Below are 25,608 nucleotides of genomic sequence, written 5' to 3' on the forward strand. Positions count from 1 at the left end.
GTCTTCTGATGGATGAAAATAGGAGAAATCATGATTTTAGGAAAACATTAGTTTTGCTGTTGCAAGTGTTTCTGTAAACTAGAAATAAAGAGGGTTGGGAAACCCTTGACTCTTCTGAGGTGAGCGTGTGTGTGTTACCTTTGGAGTAAAATATTCTACCACCAGGTGGTGAGCTTGCTATTCAAATATAAAAGCAAAAACAGGCACCAGCCCAGAACTTCCTATACTTCCCTGCAAGTTCCATAGTAACTTTGGAAAGTTACTGGTTTCTTAAACAGAACAGTTTCTGTTATCCTGCCTCTTCCCAAACTGAAGTCCAGAAGTGCATTTTGATTACTGCAGGGTGGGCCTTTCATTGCTGTGCTGAAACGAAAGTGTCAAGCTTGTAGAAGGGTATGTACTATCTTCTGTCACACACTCTCTGCGAGTTCTTGTCCCTGCTGGTTTGGAGCTGCGTTCTAAATACACCACCTTGGCTGCTCTGGTTATTGGCATAATTACACCAGTTTAGGTGAGAGAAATCACACTAATGGATTTGGTAAAGGTACCTAACCACTGAAAAATGAACCAATTGGCTACAATGCTATGTGTAATTTGTTCATTTTTTCTGGAGGTTGTTAGATACTGAGTCAGAGAAGCAAACAATATCCTAGCTAGCTCAATTGATGTGTTCAACTTGTGATTAAAATTTTGGTAGGTCTTTTTATTACCTGCTCTTAAAGTAATATGTAAAGATTATTTTTAGGTACGTACAATCCTTTCTAGAGTTGGCAATGGATATGGATGGTCATTATCTGACAGTGATGTTACACAGTTGACAAGAGGTACAAATCGTATTACACTGGCAGGTGAAAACTGTTCAGTAATTTTGACTTGCAGCTGCAAAAAGAGTTTACCAGAAATGTATCTGCTCAAATACATTTATTTCCTGAAAACCAGAGTAAGAATCTGCTTAGAAAACAAGCAGTTTGACTTGCACAGTACTAGTATGATGGAACACTCCTGAGACAAGGAATGCATTCCCGTTTCTCAGGAAGTTTGATTTTTGGGTCTGTTCATAGCAAAAGCAGCAAAGCTGTGAAGTCCACACTGTTTATAGTGGACAAGTTTATTAATAATCCCCAGTATAATCACTGTAGCTTTATGGTACGAATTATTTTACACAGTGTAGTCAATTGTAGCCCTGTGCTACAAATTGTCTCGTGCCTTTGACTTCTTTATCTCTGCTGCATCACGTTTGCCCAGGCAGACAGCAAAATACAGGAAGAGAAATGAATGTGTAAGTAATGTAGATACTTTGGTGTTCAACAGATGTTAATTATTCATTTGCCTGCTTAGGTAAAGGATGCAATCTAAAATGCTGGTCTCACATTTTCATAGAGAAATGCAACTCTCTTGAGTATACAATTTTTATACTAATGCAAATGTTTTATGGGGAAACTCCAAATCTGAGAGACTGTGCTTTTTATATTCATACTGTCCTGTAAGCAGAATAGGTACTTCTAGTAGGAAAAAAAAGGCGGAAAAATTCTGCTGCTTTTGCAGAAATGGCAATGTGTAATTTGACTATGTAGCATTTTTCTCCAGGCAAAGAAAATAAGCAGTTGATGGGAAATAAAACTTCTAAAGCTGTTGTCCCAGATAGGACAACTAGGACTAATGGGTGATTTTTTTTTTTTTTTAATAAAGAGAATGGAGGCTATGTATGATGGATGTGAATGCATATTTAGCCATTCCTGATATATGACAGTTAACCTCAAGGAAGCACTGGAACACTTACTAGATCCATCATAGGATTATAACAAAAATAGACTTTTATCTCAGGTTTTGCTTAGTGTGCATTAATTGCTTCGAGTCCTCTGCTCCTGTCCTCTGGTTTCCTTTTACAGGTTTGCATAAATACAGGATGTGTCTGATTAACCCCAATGAAATAAAGAGTTGCATGTGGTGACATCAGTAAAGGCATGTTTCAGCTTAAACTGATTATTTGATAGGATTTTTGTACGGTTACAAATTAAATCCCGGAAGTGAAATTTCATAGCTGGTTTGGCTGTTGCATTTTGTGAACGGAGAAGATTATAGGCAAGCAGGTATAACCTTCTCCATAGTGTAAGTCATGGAATGAAACTAATGTTGGTTTTCTCTGCAGTGGCAGCATTTGGTTTCTGAAAGTAGTGTGTTTTGTTGGTTGCAATGGGATGTTGTTGTTGTTAAAAAGTTTTACTGGGAAGGTATTTTCTACACTTATGACAGAGTTAAAGAAAAAATCACAATCAGCTCTATACCCTCTCAACATCAAAGGTGGGGGGAAATGTTTCGTAACATTGCCGCAATGAAGTGTAAGAAGCTGTCAGCAAAAAAATCTTAAATGAAAGCAGTCACAAGTACTGACAAACTTGGCAGCTGTTGAGAGATGCAACTCTTAAATTTTTGAGAAAGCTTTTTGTGTGGCAGTGCATGCAGAAATTAAATTTGAGATGTGGAATAACAGTATTAGTGTGGTGTCATCATCAGTAATATTCTATATACCCATACTGTAGGCTTGCTCGTTTTATGGGCCTTCTATGTATTTATAAAGCTGGGGGACTCTGTTGTACATTTTGTGTTGTCTAATAGTTTTTAAAGATAACTTTTGAATACCCGAAAGGTAAAGAGGCCATACTGAATTCTGCTTGCAAGGCACATGTTTGTTTAATTAGCCAGCTGTGTGTTAAATAGAGGTTGGTCTCATAAAAAATAACAGATGAAGAGCTTCATTTTTAACAGTTACTTTATTTAAACTTACCTTAATTTGAAAGGAAGTGCTTTTGGGCTTTCTCAGTACCCGTTTCTCCCAGTAGCTCTTTATTTCTCTTCCTGGTGGTGCCCATCACATCAAAGGCCTCTTGCATATATTGGCCCTGGTTCTCTTTATGTATTGAGTTCATACATTGCCCTGTGTGACTTCACACTGTGAAACTGATGAAAAGTTATTTTTAATAGATGAAATGTAAGTGACAGTTTGAAGTCTAAGTCTGGGAGAATTATACAGTTGAGTTAAAAAAATAAAAATAAAAAAAAAGCACGAGACAAACAAAAACCCCACGCCTAAAGTATCTTTAATCTTGCTCATGCTGTGACTTCCAGTTGAACAGAAGGCTGTGGTATTACTAAATCATCAATTACATCCTTCTGTATCAGTTTATTCATTGAATGTGCTTCTTCCCCCTTCTTCCTAAGTGGTTTACAGTGCTGCTTCTGCTGTTTTATTCTGAATACAATAGCAGGTAAGGAGTACCATAGCATCCTGCTGTTGGATCTTTTACCTTTTCAGCATCAGCATTTTTTAAAATACCACTGCTTAACTTTTGTTTTATGTAATGTGATAGCCTTTTCCCTCCAAGACTAGTCTATGTAGCAGAAGTAGAACTTCCTTTCTTTGCATTGTAGTCATCCCTAATACTGAATTGTAGTGAACTCTGTGCAGCTTTATACACTTAGCATGGCATTTCTGTTGTCAGCAAGCAGGATGTGAAAGGAAGGAACAAAACTATTATATCTGCAGCTTCTAGGAGGTTTCTTTGGCTGGCTTATGTTGCTGCTGCTTTTAACAATTGCTGCTTAAAATACTGATTTGAATACTAGTTCTGTATAACTACGTGGAAGAGGAATGTGAATGACAAGGCCAGCTGCATGAGAGGAAAATATAATGCTGCTGAGAAGAAAATCGAATTGTGTCATTAAAAAAAACACCCTCCCCCATCCTTTCATTAGCTATCTTATCTCTGCTTAACTGGAACTCTTTAAGGATAGCATAACAGATGTCATTGTACTGCCAGGAACTTTGCTAGCTGTAACTGTACTGATGCAGTTAATTTTGTCTTTCACATCTAATCAGGCAAAAATGAATATTTCTGCTGATGTAGAATATTGGCTGTAATGATCCAGGTCTAAATTTTTTTAACCAAAATTTGGACTTTGGCAGCAACAGCTTCAACTAGTGTTAGAAAAAGTAATCCTTGTCAGGATGAGCTTTCTATATGCAAGTCTTTAGTTCAGAACTAGAAATGGGAATAAGGATTAATATCACCTACCTTCCTGTTATGTTCTAGGAGAAACAAGAAAGAATATGAAGTATGCTTTCTTCCATGGCTTTAATGCAAAGTGATAAATGTGTGACTGATAATTTTTTGTTTTATTCTCCCACTCTCCCATCACACCCCACAAAAAGTAAATGCGTGGGAGACTATTCCTAGTGATGACTTTGTCTTTTTGCTGTACTTGTACACTAAGCTGAGAAACTGGAGTAGTGATGTATGTGCTAAATTAGACCATGCTTTCTCTCTGTTGGCTTCAATATACATTCCTCAGAATAAATAAGCTATCTTTAAACAAAAAAGTGATACTTGAAATAACACAGGAAAGCATGACCAAGTCACTGTGCTGATCTTGATTTAAGTAATTGTTTTCTTAGTTGCTACTTAATTCTGTATCATCCTAATTTAAGATCAAGAACAGTCCTTAGGAGTAACACTTCTTTCATGGGCCAGTTTTCTAGAATATCTCCCAAGGAAGCAAAAATAGTACCATAATTTTGAAGAATACGTACCTAAAGCAAATTTGTAGGCTTACTTTTAACGTGGAACTCTGCTTATGTGAATGTTCAGTCTTCTATCCAGGCAATTATTTGCATTTGCAAAGCAGGTTTAAGGAAAAAGTGCTACAGGTTTTTAGGCCATTAGAGTTTGTGGTATCGAGGTCTTAAGAATCCTCTATAGTTTCCTCTGGAAGAAAAACAGATACTTGCTGCCAAACATGACCAACCCCAGACCTTATTTTTAGACTAATGAATATAGATCTGCAGGCTCATGTTCTGTTGTTTCTTTTTTTTTTTCTTCACATCTTGGCTTGCTTTGAAATTAATTTTATGTCTGAATGAGGCTGTTACTGGTTTGTATAGCTGATTCTTGTATCCCCATGAAATTGAGTTACAAAGAATATTGTTAAATAACATGACTACAGCTAGATTGGTCCAAAACCAAACGAAGTGAACTGATTTGTTTTTTGGTGTGTTTTTTTTTTTTTTTTTTTTTTTTTGGTGGGGGGGTTTGTTTGTTTTTTTGTTTTTTTTACTAAGCTTTTTCTCCCATAGAGCACAAAGAACATCAAATTGTTAGAAAAGAGTGAAGTTGTTAAGATAAATAATCATATAAAATGGTAGGAACGATTATGTTTAAGAGGTTTATAAATCAATAGTGTGATTTTGTAGATTAGAAAGAGCTATAATTTTGCAGTTCTGTCTGTCCAGTATTGTGGTCAACCTGTAACCAGTGATACAATGGTAGTCTTGGTAGCAAGAGCTCATATGACCATAAATGGTGAAGGGTGTATGGGTGAATTTAGAAAGATAGATTGTGAAATTCTATCCAAGCAGAACCTAGAAATTAACAGAGGTAGCCAAGGGAAAATAGAACAATGCTGGCGTCCACATAATGGCTGGGATATGTCCAGAGGACAAAAAGGTGAAAAGAACAAGCCGAGGAAGACTCCTTACTTCATCAGGACGACCACCAGAGGGGGGCTGCGCAAGCGCAGAAGAGGCTGATGTTACAATAGACTGACGTGGCAATCCTTAATGCATATGTATTAGTGAATGATGCAATCTATATCGAATATGTATAAATTGCGAACGCGATGTGACGAGACCGAAGCCAGATTTGGGCGCGTGCCCCTGGTTTCCCAGCGCTGCAATAAAGCACCTCATATAACCATTCCGGTGGTTATGTGTCAGTTCCTACGCTAACAAAATGAGCTTGTCTGATGATAAACACCATAATACCTTGAATGATCTGAATTTATAAATATTAGCCTTCTTGCTTTTGTTTTCAGTTGCTGTGGAGTTTGGGAAAAAAGCATTGCCATGAAATTCTGTGTAGTTCTTTAAAATGAGTCTAAGTGTGTGTGTCTTCTTAGAGTGCAGAATTGCTGAATGAATTGGGAGTAAAACCAGCAGGGAAGAGTTAATTCCACCCAGGAGCAGAGTCTAGTCTTTATGCTGCAAATTCAGATTGGTCACCATAGGCAGGCTATTACATTCTTTTTAAGAAAGTGCTTTAGTCTGAGTGTTGCCACAAGAGGTCAAGGCTTACATATACTCATATCTGCGCATCAAGCTGAGAACTCTGCAGCTTTAAAATAGTGCTAATTTTTATGCACAAGTTCCTGCTTCCCAAAACGTGTCTAATGACCTCATTTATTATGTATGCAGACCTTTCTTTACAAAACTAAGTCTTACAATTAGGGTTAAATGCAGCTTGGTGTAAATGCAGAGAAAACCAGCTAAGTTTGAATTTGCAGGAGCAAAATGTGTGTTTCAGTGCAGAATGAGTTGCCCAATTTGTTGCTTCTAAGTGGGAAAAGTGCAATTATTTTGTTTCCGAGTGTTAAGTACTGAAGTACTTGAGTTGGAAGATTACTGCAATTTGTGTAACTTCTTTCTTTTGCACATGCTAAATTTGTTACCTAGAATTTTCCTGCCAAATAAGAAACAGCAGATCATTTTCTGATCACTTCGTAGCTTCTAAATAATATGCCAATTCTAAATAATATGCCAATGTTTTAATAATCCAGAATATTGGCCTAAAGGATCTTCAAATAAAATCAACTGGGGGAGTGCCATTACTGTGCTTTAGCAAACTAAAACCAGCAGTGGTTACTGTCAATCTGCCTAAATAATACTGTAGTAACAGGGAATGATAAAGACAGATACTTCTTAAACCTGTTTTTCATTGATAATTACCATAGTTTAATATTTTAAACAATAAAAAAGTTTGCATCACTTGATGCAATTATTAACGCAAGTTTGTACAATACCACACAGCATCTGCTAAATAAGCAAGTTTGGCAGCTTAGCAAAAATCATGTGATTGCAGCATCCATGATTTGAATTCAAACGAACAATGACTTATTCCTCTGCAAAGAGTTGGTAAATCAAAGTAGCACACTTCAGTGTTCTGGACAGTGCTTGATGCCAGTGAGTTTGATGGAAATCTTTTTAGTGCATGGCCCCTGTGCATAACTGCCCAAATCAAACTGTTGTCTCCTTTGAGTTCCTCTTGATGGACTGCAGGCCCAGTAGAGACTGCTGGTTGGAGGGAATGGTGGCAGAATTCGGCAGTAGGAGTATCACACGCTGATTGGTCCGACGCCATTCGCTGTATAACTTACAGTAATACCTAAAAGATACCTGAGGAGAGAACGGAGATGCTCTTTGTTTAGGGTCAAAGTGTTCCTCCAAGGAATCACTTGGGGCTTGGGGGAAATGCCTTGAAGTGGAACAAAAAGCAGCCTGATTGGGTGGGATAAAAATGAGCAAAAAGATGGGACCTACCAGGTAGACAGCTTGTTCCCCAAGTTGCTACAGCAGAGAAGCTGTACTTTCTGCTGTTGCCTACATCTTCCTTTATAACATGAAAATTCAGACAAAACTCTGTCTTTCCCGAGAGCTAGAATTCCTGGCAGCTACTTGGAATGAGAATGATTTTGGGGTCCTATAATGCTTCAAGTTGGTTCAACTGACAATGTAGCTGGCTGGATGGTGAAGGCTTGCCAGTAGCTAAACTGTGTGCAGACAGTGACAGGGTCATGTTACAGGTTCTACCTTTTAATGCTTTATTGCTAGATGCATCACATTAAGATTGCACAGATGCAACAAGGTGAGTGTGAGCCATCTGCCAACATGTGGGTCTCAGTTTAGCTTGTCTTTGATTTTTTTTTTGTTTTTATTGTTAATAGCTAACAGATTTCAACCTTAATATAATTCTGCCAGTAGTGGAAGAGAAATGACTGATACAAGATAACTTGGCCCTATTTTTTTTTTAATAGCTTACTGCTTATTTTAGTGACAGCTGAGTGTAGTGAGAATTATGTTTAAGAACATGTGCAGTAAAAAAAAAACCCAAACAAATGACAACCCTGTAAACTGCCTTGGGACCTTTTTCATGACAATTACTGTGTTCTTAGCTGTGAGCAGGAGGGACCCATGCAGTGAGCACAGGAGGAACCTTGTCTTGTTAGCTGTTCTGTCTTCATATGCAGCTGGTCATTTGTCACTGATTTTTATGCACCTGAGGCACTTCTGTAGGTCTGTGCTATGCAGAGGGTGCCATGAAGGCTGGAGGGTAACATGCTTGGTTTGCACGGCTGGGTGGAAGATGCTGCTGACTGCTTGCAGAGAAGTGGCTCAGTGTGCTGCTTGCTTTCCTGCCCTTACAGCAGTGATAGGATGGCTGCCAGTGAAGTGTAGAGGGAGACTGCGTAATATACATGCCTATGATTGTATCCTTCAAAACCCTTTCCTTCTTGCAAAAAGGTGTTTTTAACTAAGTAAATTATTTACCTTTCTATAAAATCCTACTAGGGACAAAAAAAAAAAAAAAAAAAGACTTGGTTTTTATTAGATCTTTATTCGGCTATCTGCTGATTAATGAGGGAAACTTATAGAGCTTTTGTTGACTACACAGTTGCCCAAAGACAGCTCTTCCAACAGATCGATTCCCCATCTTTCAGTCTCCTCTGCTGTCCTGGAAGGCAAAGCAGTCTACACCTTCATTTCTGTGGAACATCATTATACGAATGAACATGAGAAATCTCTCTTTAAAAAGCACTGCAGTGTCAGCAGGAGCCATGGGGGCATGGGGACGGAGGGGAAATGACTGGACGCCAAACACCTGGAAAGATAAATGCCATGCAAGATGCAGTGAGTGCTTCAGAGGAATGAGCTACAGTTTAGGTTGAGTTTTCAAGTAGCATCGCATGAGTTCTTTGAGGAAGGGCTTCATTGTTAAGCCATGCTTTAACTGCTCGTTTGTTTAAGGCATTTTCGCAGGATAACCTAGTTAAGTTTGACAGCTTGTTTACAATGGGGTCTTGCCTGGAGGCAGTTTCCGAGTGATGTCAGCTACTGAATTTCAGTAGAGCCGATGTTACTCACTCTAAGCTGTTACACTGGATGCAAAACTTGAGATGCTGAGCAAAGGCCAGATTTACATTGGTCCTTGGCACACTAATATTTGTCGACCTCTTCAACAGGATAGCAAGCAGTGTCTTTCTAACTTACCCTGAATTAATTCAGGTGGGCCTGTTCTAAACTAGCAGTTATGTTACACTGGAAGCTATAGGGCAAATCTTGTACTGCAACATGCTACTTGATCTTAAAGGATTCAAGAGTGAGAGAAAGCAGAGCATGGCCCCTAATTCTCGGTTTAAATAGCAATCTCTGTTTTTTGTCTGAAGCTTTCTTCTTGGGAGTAGGTTGGGTTTTTGGGGGTGTTATCAGGTACAGTGAATAAACTCAGAGAAAAAGCAGCAGCATTGAATGGAGAGTGTGGCTGTTTAAGGGGATGGATAAAATAGCTTATTGGATGCTAAAAATAGAATCTCTCCCATTCACTGCTCATTTGGGTAATTATGGTATATAAATAATCTATATGCCAACTTTTGCCTCATGTTCTGTGTAATTTGCCCCACAGCTCTCAATATACACCCTGCACAGCAATAACTAAGCAAGCAGTGCAGGATTCCCCTATTTCCAAATATTAAAGGGCAGGTGCTGCTGAAGCATTTCATTGGGCTGGCTTCAGCATGTGGGTCCATTCCTTGCTATGTGGCAAGCGGAGGAGATGCATCCCCTGTGCAAATGCAAGCTGGGACTTTCCTGTGTTGACGGATGGGTCTCAGCTGCTGAGCAGAGCGGACAAGTCTCCCTCATGCAGGCGAGGTTAAGTAGTTGCTTGAAGTCTCTACCTTGATTTTGCAAATCTGCCCTCTGAGAATGTGTGTAAACACTGTCACTCAAGCCTGTTGACTTAATCTGCAGATATACTTAAATCTGCTCCAAACTCTTCCAAGTACTAAAGCTGTCAGGGCAATGAGGGCACCTTGTTGCTGTGAAGAGAGCCTCAGCTCCATCCCCATCTGCCCAGTGAATTAACCCCATGCTGAACAGGAGGGTTGCTGTGCACTGAAAGGCATCCTACCTTGCCCTTCCCGGGTGAACAGAGTGCTTCATTAGCCCGTCCACCTCCTGCTGGTCTGAATAATAGATCAGAATGGATTTGCATCTTCCACAATTCAGTGTACATTAAAGAGACAATATTTCAATTAAATTAATCAAGGAATACATTTACATCAGGCTCACTATCACCATATTCTCCAGCTCCTATAACACATTTCTCTGTATGCTTCTGAAGAGGTAAGACTTAGAAAGTGAATAGAAGGGATTTTGCCACTTATGATATAAATACAACAGATGATGTCAGGGACTACACTTGAGATGCTGCAGAAATTTTAATGAGCAGGGTCAGGTATGTCCATGTGTCATGGGTAATTAAATCCAACTTCTTAGCCAGGCTCCCCTTTCTAACTTACAACCGTTCTGGTGCTTGTGAATTAGGTATCTTAGATAAACTGGGCAGCATTTGGGGTTCAAGACAGTCATACACAAAGGAGGTTTGAAAAAGCTTTGCTTGAACACCTGGCAGTACTGCAGGAAATACAAGTGCTGCTTCACTACTGGAGTAAATGTCTGTCCTGTCAAAGGGGAGTGCTGCTGGTGCTGCTTCACAGAAAATAGAAGCAGAAACACCACAAAGAAACTGCAGGATCCTGAGGGAAAACTCTCAGCTTTCCCTACTGTTGTGTGCTGCTAAGATTTGCTTGCAGTCTTCTATGGATGAAACAGGGTGTCACTGTTACAAATGAAGTAAATGAGAGGCTACTTTTCATAGGTTTCTTGGAGATAGCTATTACACAGCGTGGAGGTTTTGTGTTTTTTACCGTCACCATCCCTGCTTTTGCAAGCTTACTGTGGGCTCATGATACGGGTTTCTTACTGTGTTTTTACCTCTATTAGTGTCACCTCCTCAGCAGCTTACACTGATCAAAAACTGCTGGATGGGGTCAGCTATACAGTATGTGGCCATACACAGTGTGCACGAGAGCTGTGTGCTAGCCCTGCAGGACCAGTGGCTGTTCTGGCACCATGGGCAGGGTGGTCTTCCCCCAGTCAGGACAGTACAGGTTCATATGGGTTTTTCCTCTCACAGCAGCGCAGCCTCGCACATGAATGCACCATCTGCATCTGCTGTTCTGTTCTCCTCCTAGCCCAAGAGCTAAAGGTGTAGAATGTCAAACTCAACAGTAACCTGGGATTTTCAGTGAACTGCTAGACCACAACTTGATGAACACTTGTTTTGGCAGCTGTCCTCTGGGTTTGCTTCATTAATGCCAAGCCAAGTGTTCCTTGGCACACTGGGGCCAGGAGCTGATCTGTTTAACAATTTTAACAATTTGACACAAATCAAGTGGTTTTCAGGATGGGTCAGCACGCAAGTGACAGCTGCAAAGGCAGCTGTATTTCTACAGACTTGGGTGTAAGGTGTGCTCTGCTATGGACTTCCCATAGTGCCGCAAGCACAAGTAATGAGGAAAGCATGGGGTGCACCCACATGCAAGGCTTTTGAATTGTAAAATTGGCCAAATGTTGGATTAGAATAAAATCTGAATCCTCTAGCTTCCACATTGTTCATCTAAAGCTATTTTGTCCACTGTGCCTTCACCTATTGCACATTATCTTTGATGTAGCTCCCTCCCATAGCATGTGTCTTAGAACTCCATGTTGTCTCCCTCTTGCTGCCTCCTCTGGTGTTTGGGATTTGGGAATGACTGACCTGAAATCAAACTGTCTTTCTGGTTTTCCAGAGAATTTGAATAGTGTGAAACCCAGAGGTTTCTTGCAGATGTAAATTAAATTTATCAGTGCAGAAGGCATATATAAGCAAAGCTTTGTACAATGGTGCACATGCTCTATAGCACACCATCATTAATCTTCTGATTTGCTCTTTCCCATATTCCTATGAGTTAAAGAGAAAACCAATACTTACTAGAGCCCAAAATAGGTAAATAATGAAGAGTGCGACAGTAAGTGCAATAAGGCCAACAGCTTCTAGTCTGTTACTAAAGTGCAGATGGTTCACCGCTCCTCGCAGACACAACCAGCCAGAGATGCTCACCAGTGGAGTGATAAAAAAGAAGCACAGCAAGTCTCCAAAGAGAGTCCGTTTCTGATGCTGGGGGCCTGGGTTCCTCAGCCACTGCAGGCAAAGTGCAGATAAAGCAAGCGTCAGCACAGGGAGGATGTTTTACAAGAATCAAGCAGCTCGCTTACAAAATGCAGACCTGTTCCTCAGGAGGGATCATGGACCACATGCAGGACATGGCTTTGGCTGTCCCTACAGAGGTCATACCTGAACTGTCCCACCTCGTTTATTCAACTGTAGTTAGAGCTGCCTTGATAAGGGGGAGTGATTTGCATAGCGCAGCCTCTGGCATTTGTCTGCTCAGCCGTTTGGGGAGCTCCCTTAATGTGGAAGGAATCACACTCTTCTCAAGAAAAGTGCAGAAAGTGTTTGTTAATGTTTGGCCACAGTACTTTAAGTTGGCTTTTGGTTGGATTTTTTTTTTATTTTTACATTGTTTGTAATACCAGCAAAGCCATTTCCAACTCGCTTTCAGATATGTGCAAGCAGTTGAATGCACACAAGGTTACATTTATTAAGAGGAAAACCTTGCATGGAGACCTCATAGCAGCCTTCCAGTATCTGAAGGGGGCCTACAAGGGTGCCATAGATGGACTCTTCATCAGGGACTGGAGTGATAGTACAAGGGATAATGGGTTTGAAGTTAAATAGGGAAAGTTCAGGCTAGATGTAAGGAAGAAGGTCTTTGCTGTGAGGGTGGTGAGCCACTGGAACAGGCTGCCCAAAGAAGTGATAACTGCCCCATCCCTGGCGATGTTCAAGGCCACGTTGGACAGAGGTGTGAGGTGTCCCTGAGCATGGCAGGGGATTTGGAACTAGATGTTCTTAAGGCCCTTTGTCACTCTTGACTATTCTATCATTCTATGAAAACAGAAGGCCTGATAATCAGCTGCTGAACTGAAGGCTGATTGAACAGCTATCAAGCCCACACGCCCATGCTTCTATAAACAGGATTTTAGATGGCAGAGGTGAAAGAAGTTCAGCCTACGACAGTACACTAAGGCCTTTTAATAAGAAAACCTCATCACTCAAGTCAATCTTTGAATAGGAAGACTACCAAGCCCTGCAATTTTTGCTAATGTAAGCTGCAGGCTTTGGTCAGAAGCACTCTTCAACAATTTTAATTCTTTGAGCATGTACTTGGTGCTACCAAGGATAGAAAATATTTCTTACTGGGGACTCTAACCAGCCTAGGAGCTGTACATGTTACCCTAGCCACCAAGGGCAAACACATTATGTACTGCACAGGACTGTGAGTACCCCAGAGCCCACGATCTAAGCAGAAAAGGCAAAGCTGGGAACAGGCAGCAGAGGTGGAGGGAGCTGCCATAACCCCAGCTGCCTGTGCAGCCAGAGCTGGGTGCAAGGCAGGCTATAGATTCCCAGTCTATCATGCCCTCCCAGGCTCTTGCTCCGAGAGTGAGGCCATGCTGAAGGCAAGGAAAGTCATGCTCCATCAGGGAGCTATGGCGTTATTTGTGATCAGTACAACAAGAAACCAAAGCTCCTGCAGCTCTGTGCCAGCAGATGTGGATAAACTTGGCCTCTCATTACAGCACATAATACGTGGCAGTGGAAGGCCAGTCTCCTTAGGTTCAGAAACTAAGGTTAAAACTTCATCCCTTCATCAGTTATTGCCCTTATGCCCAGTCACCTTGGGGTTTTTTCTTCTTGTGCTACAGCAACTTCCCGGAGGAACAGCAGGACTCAGAGGTTTGATGAGAGAATAAGGCTAAAGAGTGTTGTGCAAGATAATGAATATTCCTCATCTAGGCATTCTGCACCTCTATTTGGACGCTGTTTCATCTTTTCCTGCTTTACACACACCGTGAAAACAAACAGCAGCATTTATCTCTCCATTATCATATGGGGTGTAACAACAGTCAAGAAATTAAGTCCAGCCAGGGGACAATTTGACACTAGCAGAAAGACACAAATCAGTAGACAAGTTTGCCTCAGCCTTACCATCTTCTCAGATGGAAATAATATATTATCTACTTAACAGGACTTTTTGTGAGGTTTAAATACAACAGAGTAACTCAGCAGCCTAAGATCTATTTTCGTGTTTGACTCGGGAATTTCAAAGAACACAAAAATATATTCATAAACATTTTTTGCAGGATATAGTCTTTTATTAATCTGAATACTTTTAAAATCCAAAGGATGGGGGAAGTACTTTATAACTGCTATGTACTACTATAAGCAAGAAGCTGTAAGGGAAGATGCTAATCAAAGAGGGAGGCTTAATATTGTTTTTTCTCTTTCCAAACAGTGTCTTAAGCTCAAGTTTATTTAAGACACCAGAATACCATGTGTGGTAGGTTCACCGCAGCCTGCAGCTGAGCACCACACAGACACTCGCCCACCTACCCACCACATCAGTATGGAGGAGGGAACAGGAAGAGGCTGCAGCTAGAGCTTGTGCAACATAAGGAGACGTATGGTTACATCTGAACAACTTCATAGAGAAAGCTATAGTCCTGTGTGAGATGCTCACACCACTTTCCTTGGAGCTTTTATTTCATTTACTTAAAAATACTCCAAAGGAATGTGTCCATAACAGTTCCAGGTTTTATTTTGTTGCTGTTAGACAGAACTGATTTCAACCCTCACCTTTGCAATTGCCATGAATCCCTGTAATCTGAAATTGCCAAGAAAATGAAAAGAACTGAAAGCATCTGGTGGTGGAGATTCTGCTTTTAAAGGTGACTATGAAGAGGTTTTTTGTTTATAAACTGTGACCTACAAGAGAATTGCTGAGCAGCTGCACTATTGATCTCAATGGGAACTGCAGGTGTTCACCACTTTCTTAGGGTAGACCTTAAAATGCCAACATCTCCTTATGTCAGTGCTATGGCCACTGCCCCTCCTGTAACTGAGCGGTGAAGAATACAATGAAACCTTTCAGAGTCCATTTAGCGGAGGCTGCATCCTCAAATCACAGCCTGTTTTGATCCTTTCGTCCTCCATGCAGCTCAGCTAGTACATGAAATACTTTTTATTGATCAGAGTGAGAAGGAAGATCAGCAAGAATACATGCATGTGAAGAAGCACACACATAAAGGCATGTGTTGTCATCTCTGCCCTGTGGCTTTCATGGTACAGAAGACATGTGCTTGAATTAAGACATCATTTTATGATGTGCAACCTAACGTGATTGAAATTTTGGGCAGGCAAAACATGGCGTGAGGCTGCTTACAGGCTGCCTGCACTCCTTGTCTTGTCTGACCCATATGAACAAAGAATCAAATAGAAAAAGTTCAAATATTAGATGAGGCTGGGTCAGACAAGAGTAGTATTATACAATAGTAACTCCTCTCCCACAATTCTACAGTCTAACCTTAAAAGCTAGTTCTGAGGTTGAAGTCAAAAGCAATGAGTAAGTAATTCGAGTGGCTTATGGATTTATCTCTTGAAGTACTTCTCTTTAGATTCTAGGTTTCAGTCTTTTCTTTTGGAAATGTGCACTGTCAAGTTACTTTGAAGCTAAAAAGGCAAGTCAGCAAATCCTTTCCTGAAACTGAAACCCACACAACGGTCTCAACAAAGTGTTGAGCTGATTAATTAGTATGGCAGTACAGGAGGGCAAAGAATGAGATGTAAGGCCAGATGCAACTGTCATATCTGCACTATGACACTGAAATCTGTTCTATTAAAATGTGTCAATGCACTCAATTATTTCTGCCATAAATTGAGACTCTTACAGTAATAATTTCCATTTTTAGGGAAAAAAAGTCATAAGGGTTATGTTTGAAGTAAAATGCTGGCTTGTCTGGCAAAGCACTATTTTATTGAGTGAAATCTTAAAATGAACAGTGATTCCAGTTCCTGATACGCAGGTGGAGACCCAGAGTAATACAACATGAACAGCAAGCACAAATTCAATAATAGGTAAGTGCAGCACCTGATGCACAACCCACTACTGGCTCATGCCTGACACAAGTGAAGAAACCCTGGAGATTCCAATCCCTTGAAGAAACATGGGGTCCTACCTCATCCCTCACAGTGACACATAGCAAATGGGGTCTGCTCAGATGCAAATACCCTCCAAACCCTTGTCTGCTGCCCCCCACTATCCATGCCATCACTTTGGCAGTGGGTGCTGTGACAGTTGCATGGTCCACACACACTGCTCCAGCACAAGAAGTCTGTGCTCAGCCACATTCTGCTAAACAGTGAAGGTGCTGCTGAAATAATCCAGACTGCACACTGCAAAAGGGCAGCCACAGCAACCAGTTGGGGCAGGACAGCACCTTCAGCCACATACCTCTTTGCCCAGCAGATGTGTAAGCCTGCAGGCAGTAGCAAAAGCTTTGTTGAGACATACTAGTGATCTACTGCACTCAGACAGGATGGCTTCAACTGGAAAACAGAAGGGATGTCAGGAAAATAGCCCACACCACTAGAGGTGACTTAAAAAGTCTAGTTATTGCAACAAAGTCACACTCTAAATGCATCTTGGGGCTGGGCAAAAGAAGGGAGAACTGAAGGGGGACATCAGTAAAGGAGAAGTGCTGCTTGATCTCATAAACTCTTTAAAGTAGTAATCCTTTATAGGAGAGAGACAAAACACAAAATTTCATTTGTGGGGACAGTTCAGCTCTGGGAACAGCAATACCTTGTTTCTGAACATCATGGGACAAGGACAACACCGCTCTTATTCAGAGACCAGGGCAGAGGGAGCAGAAATGCTGATGTCAAAAATGGGAAACATAGGAATGGGAGTTCAGTTCCCTTCTCAAGCTTTATACACCATGGGTCTCTTGGACTGGATGAAAAACAAGTCTCCTAAACACAGTGCTGGCTTAAGAACAACCAACATTGTGAGGCCAAACACAACATTGTGCATTCTCCCGAATACATATGTTGGCTTAAGAACAAAAGGGTAACAGTTGGCCATAAATACATTTAGATTAAGAATAAAAAATTTCCCAGCCTTCATACGATCCACCTCTGGCGAAGAAAAGACGCAGGGGGACCTTATTGCTCTCTACAACTACCTGAAAGGAGGCTGTAGTGAGGTGGGAGTTGGTCTCTTCTTCCAAGTACCAAGCGATAGGACAAGAGGAAACAGCCCCAAGCTGCACCAGGGGAGGCTGAGATTGGATATTAGGAAAAATTTCTTCTCAGAGAGGGTGCTCAGGCATTGGAACAGGCTGCCCAGGGAAGTGGTGGAATCACCATCCCTGGAAGTGTTCAAAAACCATGTAGATGAGGCCCTTAGCAACACAGTACAGGGGTAGATGTGGTAGGCCCCGGAAAATGGTTGGGCTTTTTGACCTCAAAGGTCTTATAGTTCTTTAATTCTACTTCACAAAGCAAAGCTGAATTTAAATTATTATCTGCCCTAGAAGGATTAGACTGAGCTCTTGATCTTCATCAGAGGGTCTCCACACCTCCTTCAACTGAATGCAAACCCTGGTGCTCAGGAATTTAATGTGAGTTTATAACAGTCCTATGGAGACTTTTGGTCTGTGAGCCTACTACTGGCTTCCAAAATTTTACCTTATGTTTTACACTGCACATGAAACCAGTTCTATGAAACTGTCTAAAATCCCCCCCAAGCACAAACATACAGAGATGTTTGTTTGACATTGTCAACTAATCTGAAACTTCAGACTCCTGCAATGAGCTAATGGGTTCAGTTTCTTTTTAACAGGTTTATTCATCCTGCCCAAGCAAACGTAACTGAAGACTGAAGAGCTGCTCATCTGAAGGGATAGACAGGTGGAGGCATCCACAAGACATGCCAGCAAAGTAAAGACTGACACGGTGAGAAGGAAATCATCATAACAAGCAGCAGCTAAGGACCAGAACACCCTGGAGGAGCTCAGACTGGGAATTTATCTAACCTAACCAAACTGAGCTGCCAGCAGAAAACTGCTGTAAAATACCTCCACAAGTATGAGCTGCTTCACCATTGCCAAAGGCCAAATCCTGGAAGCTCTCACCTTCCTAGGTCTAGCTACACAAATGCTAAGTATGTGCATAGTGTTTTCCAGATTAGATTCTAAGTCTACAACCTGTTTCTACTGGGAAGCTCTTTTTAGTTCACTACATTTTCCTTGGAAAATTGATTTTACATAAATGTTACTGAGGTTATACCAGCAGCAGAGAAGATTCTGTAGCATGAAGAAAATTTATCACACTGCTTTTTAGTTAAAGGTATGTAAATAGTTATCACAAGTAAAGCTGGAGGGGAGGGGAAAGACAAGAAAGAATTGTCTTCCCTAAATACATTTCCCTTTGAACTAAAAAAATAGCTTATTATGCATCAAACATATCAGTTCATTTTGTTATTTTCACAGCGATAGCTCTGCAGTGATTCTTGGTGAAAACTGTCTATGCACAAGCAAAACTGGAAATTATTCTCATCTCTGGTTTCATGCCAGCAATGACCAAATGGCAGCAGCTTTCCTTGGGCTTTAGGCAAAGAAAGACTCATGTTGCCTGAGTTTTCTTAGTGTGTTTCATCTGAATGAGGGACCTTTTTTTAAGACCAAGTGGACCATTTATTGGCCAAAACCCCAATCAACCATCTGAATATTTTTGTTCAAATACTTCTTAACTTGAAAACTTTCTTTTAACCTTTCCACTGGAATTTTCTGAAATGAAGCTTAACTACCTGTAACTCAGAATAAAGTCTTCCAGACCAGAATGGTATGTATGTTTCTATTCAGTGCAATGAAACATTTGGTGTGACTTGAAACTTTTCTAGGTTAATGTTTTGCCAAAGAAAACAAATATTTGACAGTTACTTTTCAATTGAAAAAAAGTCTGTATTTCAGTTTTGGGGTTTCCTGCTTAGGTCAACCATTCAGTTACTGGCACAGTATTACTGTCTTCAGTAGGTGCTTTTAGAAAGGCCATGGTGACAGCTCACAGATATGTTCCTTTGGTCCCAAAGAAGGTCCTGTTTGACAGGTAGAAACTAAACAATTTGAGCTTTAATTTTATTATGTTCTTGTAACTTTTTATAAGCCTTTTAGCAACAGGGAACCTTAGAAAGGTAGTTTCCATGTTACTCAGTCTGCTCTTATTTAAGTTTAGCCCTTATTTTAAGTTCGAGGGAATATTTTAATTGTGGATGTCTGAATGAGCTGAAGCTACTTCCTGAAATATCAAATTAATTTCATTTGCATCTTTTAGTAAGTGGAAAGGATATCTTATTTATTGTAAGGGTGGTGGTGTATAATACACTTTTACTTTTTGTTTGTTTTGTAAAATGAATAAACCACAGTGCAGACAGGAACCAACCCTAGGTGGTAGCTAATGTGTAGGGAGAGTGCTGTTGGCTGTTGCTATCACACCATAACTGAATTTGTAATCTAGATCCTGGGTAGTTTGCCAGCTGAAAAACAGGAGTCTGCTATACAATGCTCCACCAAGTAGCAATAATACAGTGGCAGGTACAGTGGTCAGTACAGAAACTGTATAATCTAGTTTCAGGATTATACAACTGATGTCTAAAAACAGGATTACTGATTCTCTGATAGTGAAAAAAAACAAACCAAAGAAAAACCACCACCAAACCAACAGTTTGCTAAGTTGCACAATAAAAACCTATGAAATTTCTTGTAGGTCGAATGAAACAGTATTATACTGTTTAGTATTAGTCTGGCTTACTGCTATTCTGTTTTCCTACTGTCCATCTTAGTTTTTATTTCAGGTGATGCTTGCAATAGGTAAAAGATTGCAAGATGTGTCAAGAAAAAAGATTTTGTGAAAGTGTGGGAGAAACAGTATTCCCTTTCACCTGTAAGTCTTTCATATTTCCCATTCTATTTTGGATGAATGTATTCCCAATTAGGCAGAAAAATGTGTGCATTCAAGAAAATCAACAAAAATCACATTTTGCATTTCAAATCAAAAGCAAAGCAGATTGGTTATTGGCAACACATATTTCTACACACTGTAAATATCTTCATCTATAAGCCCAAGTATATGGAAACTAAAGACATGATAGATAATCTAAAAGGTCAGATGCAATAGAACTTTTCATCTTAGCACTTAGGGCAAGCTTAAATTATACTAACAGAAATAAAAAACTTTGACTCGTGTCCTTCTGCTTAATATTTCCCCTTGTGTACAAGTCATCTTAGTTACTCTTTGACTCTGCTGCTCTCAACTTCAAAAGTACAGCTCCAGTTCCTGTCTAAACTGAAAACATATTTGTGTAAGATCACAACGGACCTGCTTTTTCTTTTATGACTTTTTGTGCAACTGCATATAATAGTTGATTACTGTAGTAAAGTATTGTGGGTATAGTAGCTGAGAAGCAGGAAAAGATTAGGTAATAAAGAGAAAAACATCAATTAACAATGTGTACTATGTTTCAGAAATATTCTCGAACCTGGTTCTTATTAATCCAGCTGAGAAAAAAGGACAGCTTTATCATTACTATTGTTATTATTGTTGCTGTTGCTACTATTTATTAATTCTTTTGCCAAAAATAAGCCTTACTTTATCAGTGAATAATCAAGAAATCAGATCCTCCCAGCCTCAGCAGGGTTAGCTTTGCATTCAAGTTTTTCAGTGATCATTAGCTCTGAACACTATCATGCCCCTTCTCTCTAAAGCAAGCCTATGAGCAGCTATTGGAAGGGACCAGCTTGGAGAAGCTGGACTCTAAAATCAAACTGTGATAAAGAATCATCCACAAAGGTTTTGCTGCTTAGTCCCTAACTGCCTGAGAATCCTCAATAAACAGCAGCATTTCTGAAACCAGGACCAGCTTCCCGGAGGAGTCGTCTGGAGTCCTGCTAGAAGCACTAAACAACAGGCAAGCAAACATAGCTGGGCTAGGCTTGCTCTGGCTAGACTACATCTTTTGTGCTAAATACTGTGTCATAAAAAGAATACACATTCCTTAACCCAGCATAAGCAGTTTTGGTAATCCTCAGTGAGAACTGCTCACCCCCTTTCTGCATGGGCCTCTGACCCACTACCCAGCAGTCAGTTTTACCCTGTAACCTCTCACCTGTGAATAAAAGCAATAAAAAAAAATCTGTGGATAAAAACTTATTTTTAATACCATATCTCCTTCTACCAGTTTGCTACAGTTCACAGGAGCAATGAGGATGCACAGGAAAGACACACAGTCCTTCTGAAAGATGTTATTATTTGTAATTCACTTCGAATTCCAATATAAGCCACTATTTTTACAGTTTTGTTTTTTGCCTTTTTTTTTTTTCAAATTAAAATAGGAGAGGCAAAAGATCATTGAGAGTGTAAAGATAGTGATCACCAAACCTGGCAAACTTTATGCTTATGCAGCCACAGAGCATCTATGGCTATCACAAACGGCATCACAAATGGCTAAACATGCCAAACACCAACTAAAAACTACTCCTTGTGGGCTTAACATGGAAACTACCTTTCTAAGGTTCCCTGGTTTGTTACTGCTCCCTCAAAAGCAAGGTGAAAATATATTCTTGACCTATATTTAATACTGATGCTTGTCTCACATTCCACAGAAATTACTACTTGCCCCCCATCCTCTACCAAGCTGGTTGGTAGATCAGGAATACACTGCACACTGTTTCCCACACCTTCACTCAAGTTTACAATGAAGCAAACCCATCGATCCTATTCTTCTCACTTGATTTGATTCACTTCAAAATAAGAGCTTTGTTATTTCTGCCCTTTCTTTGACCTCTTGCCCTCATCATGCCAATCCCAAAACTCACAGCTTGCCTTGGCTTTGGCCAAAGGACTTTGTGATCACAGTATCACAGTATGTTAGAGATTGGAAGGGACCTCAAAAGATCATCTAGTCCAATCCCCCCGCCAGAGCAGGAACACCTAGATAAGGTTACACAGGAACGTGACCAGGCGGGTTTTGAATGTCTCCAGAGAAGGAGACTCCACAACCTCCTTGGGCAGCCTGTTTCAGTGTTCTGCCTATATTGAAACAAACATGAAACAAAGATAAGGTTTTGGGGACATGCCCCATGTACTGACCTCCACCAATGGCCTGTATTTGTGCTCCACTGCAAACCTGAATTGGCAGAGTTCACAGTAGCTGGTGTTTGAAGACGTCAGCCAGCGCTCCAGGCAGCTGCGGTGAATGGTCCCCAGTGTTCCTGTACATTTGCAAGGGGAAAGCAGGTCTTCCTGGCTGCTGCCCTCATGGCAGATCCTGCATATCGGCTGGTCATTAAAGGGGCTGCTGAAGGAGGAGGGAAAATTGTTGTGATCTACCCTCTCTTTCTGCATGTCACAAATTAACAACTGGGACACATGTGCAGCTTGCGAACTTTGTTCTGCAGTTGTTACACCAAGCTGCTGGCTGATGGTTGCAGGCACTTCGATATTATTGTTTAAAATATCTCTTCTTTTGTGGGGGGAAAGTAGAGAGGGAGAGTGAAAAACATCAGAGTGACACGTTAGAGACAGATGACCAAGGGCTTCTGCACCTTTGTATTTTCCACCTCTTCACAGTGCAGCAGTGCAGCCACTTCAAGAAATCTCTAAATACATCACGGAAGTTTTAAACCTGCCTCAGCTGGTCCCCTCTTATGCCACTGATGATCTCTGCCATCTCTTCTGAGCTACAGGGTAGCACTCTCTTATGCTAGTAATGATCCCCTAGCCTACAGGGTAAGCTGTTTTCAGTAATCAATAGCAAAGGACTTCTGGACTTGAAACAACAGTACAACTTGCCCTGCAGTGGTCTGAAAGCAGGGCCACAAGTTTGGGCAGGTGTTTCCAGGCATGAAGCTCGTGTCCCTGGGGAAGTTTTCCCTCTCTTTGGAGCAACATCTCACAAGCAGCTCAGAAGCACTGAAAAGGAGGACTGCGCCAAACACATCTCTCCCTCATTGCTGCCTGTGCCTATTTCTCCTGCACTGCTTCCCCCAAAGCACCCACTTTCCTGGTGGTAGGATGCTAATGCTCAAAGGAGATGGGTGCTCCTCCTGACAGTGAAAACATAAAGACTCTGATGATTCTCGAATTTACAGAGGAATTTTTTTCTGAAAGGAAGGCAGCACACGGCTTCCCAGGGTGCTCAGACTCAGGGCATCAGGACGAAAGCAGGAGCAGGCTGCAAGCACCGGTGCTGCTGGACCATGGACTTCACTGCAGCTTTGACTCAGCCCCAACTGCCAAGGCTGAGACTGAGATCTTAGAAACAACCCTCCCTACCACATACACCAGATAAGGTGATCTCCTCAGAGAAGCACGTTTTATCACTGGCACTGACAAAACCTCATTAGCAAGTAGTGTATGGTGGCACACAGCTGTTCCCTCTGTTCCCCCTTCTGTCTCTTTGTAGGACACCCCAGCTAGACCTCACTCAGGTGTAACTGCAGGAAAGTCCAAAGAAGCCAGCCTGCTCCTTTCAATCTGCCTGGTAAAACAGTAAGAAGTTGTGCTCCATACTCTGCACACACATCTGAGCTGTGCAAAATGCACGAGTTTTAAAAGACTTGCTAAAAGTCACGGGGAAAAGAGAGCCTTTCAGGTGTCACTTCTCACATGCAGCAGCAGTTACTAAGTTCACTCTTCACAAGAATGCAGTGAACTGAATTGTATTATTATAATTTGTTGTTTTGTGAAAATCGAGGGCTACTTTAAGACCCATGCAGTCTTTCCAGCCTCCTACCAGTGAAACGAAACTTAATTCTGACCCAAGTATCAAGTCTGCAAACAGCCAAACCCTTAAGCATCCTCTTTCTTGCTTCTGATGAAAACAAAGCCAACCCAAAGCAGGCTTTTGAAGGGTATAGTTTCAGTGTATATTTTACCATTGAAATCTGGCATTCTAAATTGACAGAGAGAGTTGCTCTCAATCACTTGCAATGGCTGAAGAAGCAACAGTTGTGTGTGCAGCTCTGTTAGAAATAGCTTGTCTGTCTGCTAAACACACTAGCTTAGGAAGTGTGAAGGAAACTTGCCACGGAAGTGCTGGCAGCATCACACAGGCTAAACACAGCATCCCATGCCAGCCAGCACCTGATGGAGCCCCCTACTATCTATCAGGGCAAATTACTGCAGCTGGCACACTCGAGCAGTAGCATCCCTAGACTGCTTGCTTCCTTATTCTTCACCAAGTGTAGTGGTGAGGATTTAATTATATATGTAGAACAATCATTACAAAGTTAGATAAGGCTTTAATTACAAGTGTACCATGGTAAGCCCCCATGAAGCACATCACCACATCTCCCCCTCAAGTGCCTGTGTGAGACCATGAAGGAAAGGGTTTCGTGGCACCCCCCACATACCTCTGTGTGGTGAGGACCTGCATGACAGAGAGCAGCTGCCCATCCTTGGTGGACACCGGTGTGACATGCTCCGGGCAGCCACTGCCGCTGGCTCTGGTCTTGCTGGTGGGTGCTGGAGAGTACAGGTGCTCCGGTGGGACTCCTGGCAAGTATCTGCCGCGGTTCGTTCTCATGGTGGTGGGCAGTGGGTCCGCATCTACAAAAGAGAGAGTAGAGGGCAGTAAGGCAGAGGGAGAGAGTACGTCCTTCCCTATCTGCAACTCTGCTACACTGATCGATACCAGGTGTGAGATATAACATGTCCCCTCCCTGGCCCAGCCCTCCAAATCGCCACAGGGAAGCTTACAGCATTACGTGTCGTGGAAAAACAGCAACCGGGGGCTTCTGTGCTCCTTTTCTTTTTTTTGTTCTCTGCGGACTCCAGAAGTTATGAGTGATAAATGGAAGGACTGAACCGCTTTGTCTCTTCCTCCTCCAAATACTACAAAGGAATATACAATCTTCGGATTGTGTGCTTTTAAACTTAAAGACTGCCCCTGTCCATCAATGTTATCACAGGAGAAAATGACCGATGAGCTCCAAATCTCCTGAGAAAACACTCTGCTGTTGCTAAGTGCCTTCCTCTGCCCTAATGCAGAACACAGACCTGACAAATAATTCCGTATAGGACTTTTGTCACATAGACCTGCTTAATGACAGCCTATGTGCAGTAATAATTTATGACACAAGGTGAGGTAGAAATCATAGCTTCCCTGTGTCTTTCCTCTCTTCTTCGCTTTTTCTTCCATCACTTAAAGTGTATTTTGTATGATGCTTTTAACTGTGGTAATTGGAAACCAAGGGTTATGTTGACAACCTGAAAGAGCCTGGAAACATAAATTCTTGATACCTTTGTGCGATGCTCCTTGGTGGGCGCGCCTGTTGGTGAAAGGAGGCTGTGTGGCTCAACAGGCAGAACACCGGCCCATGTGCCTGTAAGCTTGTTCTCCAGGTTTGTTACTGATGGCATACATACAGGCTGGATTAATCCCTCTGCAAAAGGGGGAAAGACTTCCTAGCATGACTTGAGACACTTGCCTACAGCCAAGTGTAAATGTTACAGGTTACTACTGTGATATTCACAAGTCGAAATCAGGCATATTTGTCTGCCCTGCACTTAACCCTCAAGAAAAAGCGTTTTGCATCAGACACCACTGTTACTTGTGTAGTACCAGTACAGTAGCAGAAATCTTGTAATTTTATTTCATTGGATTTCAGCAAATGGCAGTGCTAACTTTCAGAAGTATCCTGAATGAATGGATGTC

The 25,608-nt window shown here is 41.3% G+C and overlaps 1 protein-coding gene across 1 annotated transcript; it reads right to left on the minus strand.

Annotated features, from left to right (window-relative positions):
• Window positions 1-6,597: 6,597 nt before the first annotated feature.
• Window positions 6,598-24,498, minus strand: MARCHF3 (membrane associated ring-CH-type finger 3). Its single transcript, XM_061376881.1, has 4 exons — window positions 24,305-24,498; window positions 22,041-22,248; window positions 11,922-12,131; window positions 6,598-7,225 (listed from the first exon to the last, which is right to left on the minus strand). Exons 1-4 carry the CDS (start codon window positions 24,475-24,477, stop codon window positions 7,067-7,069), a joined length of 750 nt encoding a protein of 249 aa, XP_061232865.1. The 5' UTR covers window positions 24,478-24,498; the 3' UTR covers window positions 6,598-7,066.
• Window positions 24,499-25,608: the final 1,110 nt, after the last annotated feature.

Source organism: Neopsephotus bourkii, unplaced genomic scaffold, assembly GCF_033783945.1.
Source record: "Neopsephotus bourkii isolate Nb327-2 ecotype Australia unplaced genomic scaffold, CSIRO-AGI_Nbou_v1 NB_30, whole genome shotgun sequence".
Lineage (NCBI taxonomy): Eukaryota > Metazoa > Chordata > Aves > Psittaciformes > Psittacidae > Neopsephotus > Neopsephotus bourkii.

What these genes read in the sequence shown, in the direction of transcription:
- MARCHF3 (XM_061376881.1), bottom strand. Translation starts at nt 24,477, where the DNA reads ATGAGAACGAACCGCGGCAGATACTTGCCAGGAGTCCCACCGGAGCAC. An exon ending in AATACAGGCCATTGGTGGAG is followed by an intron (nt 12,132 to 22,040) that starts GTCAGTACATGG and finishes CTTTGCCTGCAG; the next exon opens with TGGCTGAGGAACCCAGGCCC. An exon ending in TTTACCTATTTTGGGCTCTA is followed by an intron (nt 7,226 to 11,921) that starts GTAAGTATTGGT and finishes TTCTCTCCTCAG; the next exon opens with GTATCTTTTAGGTATTACTG.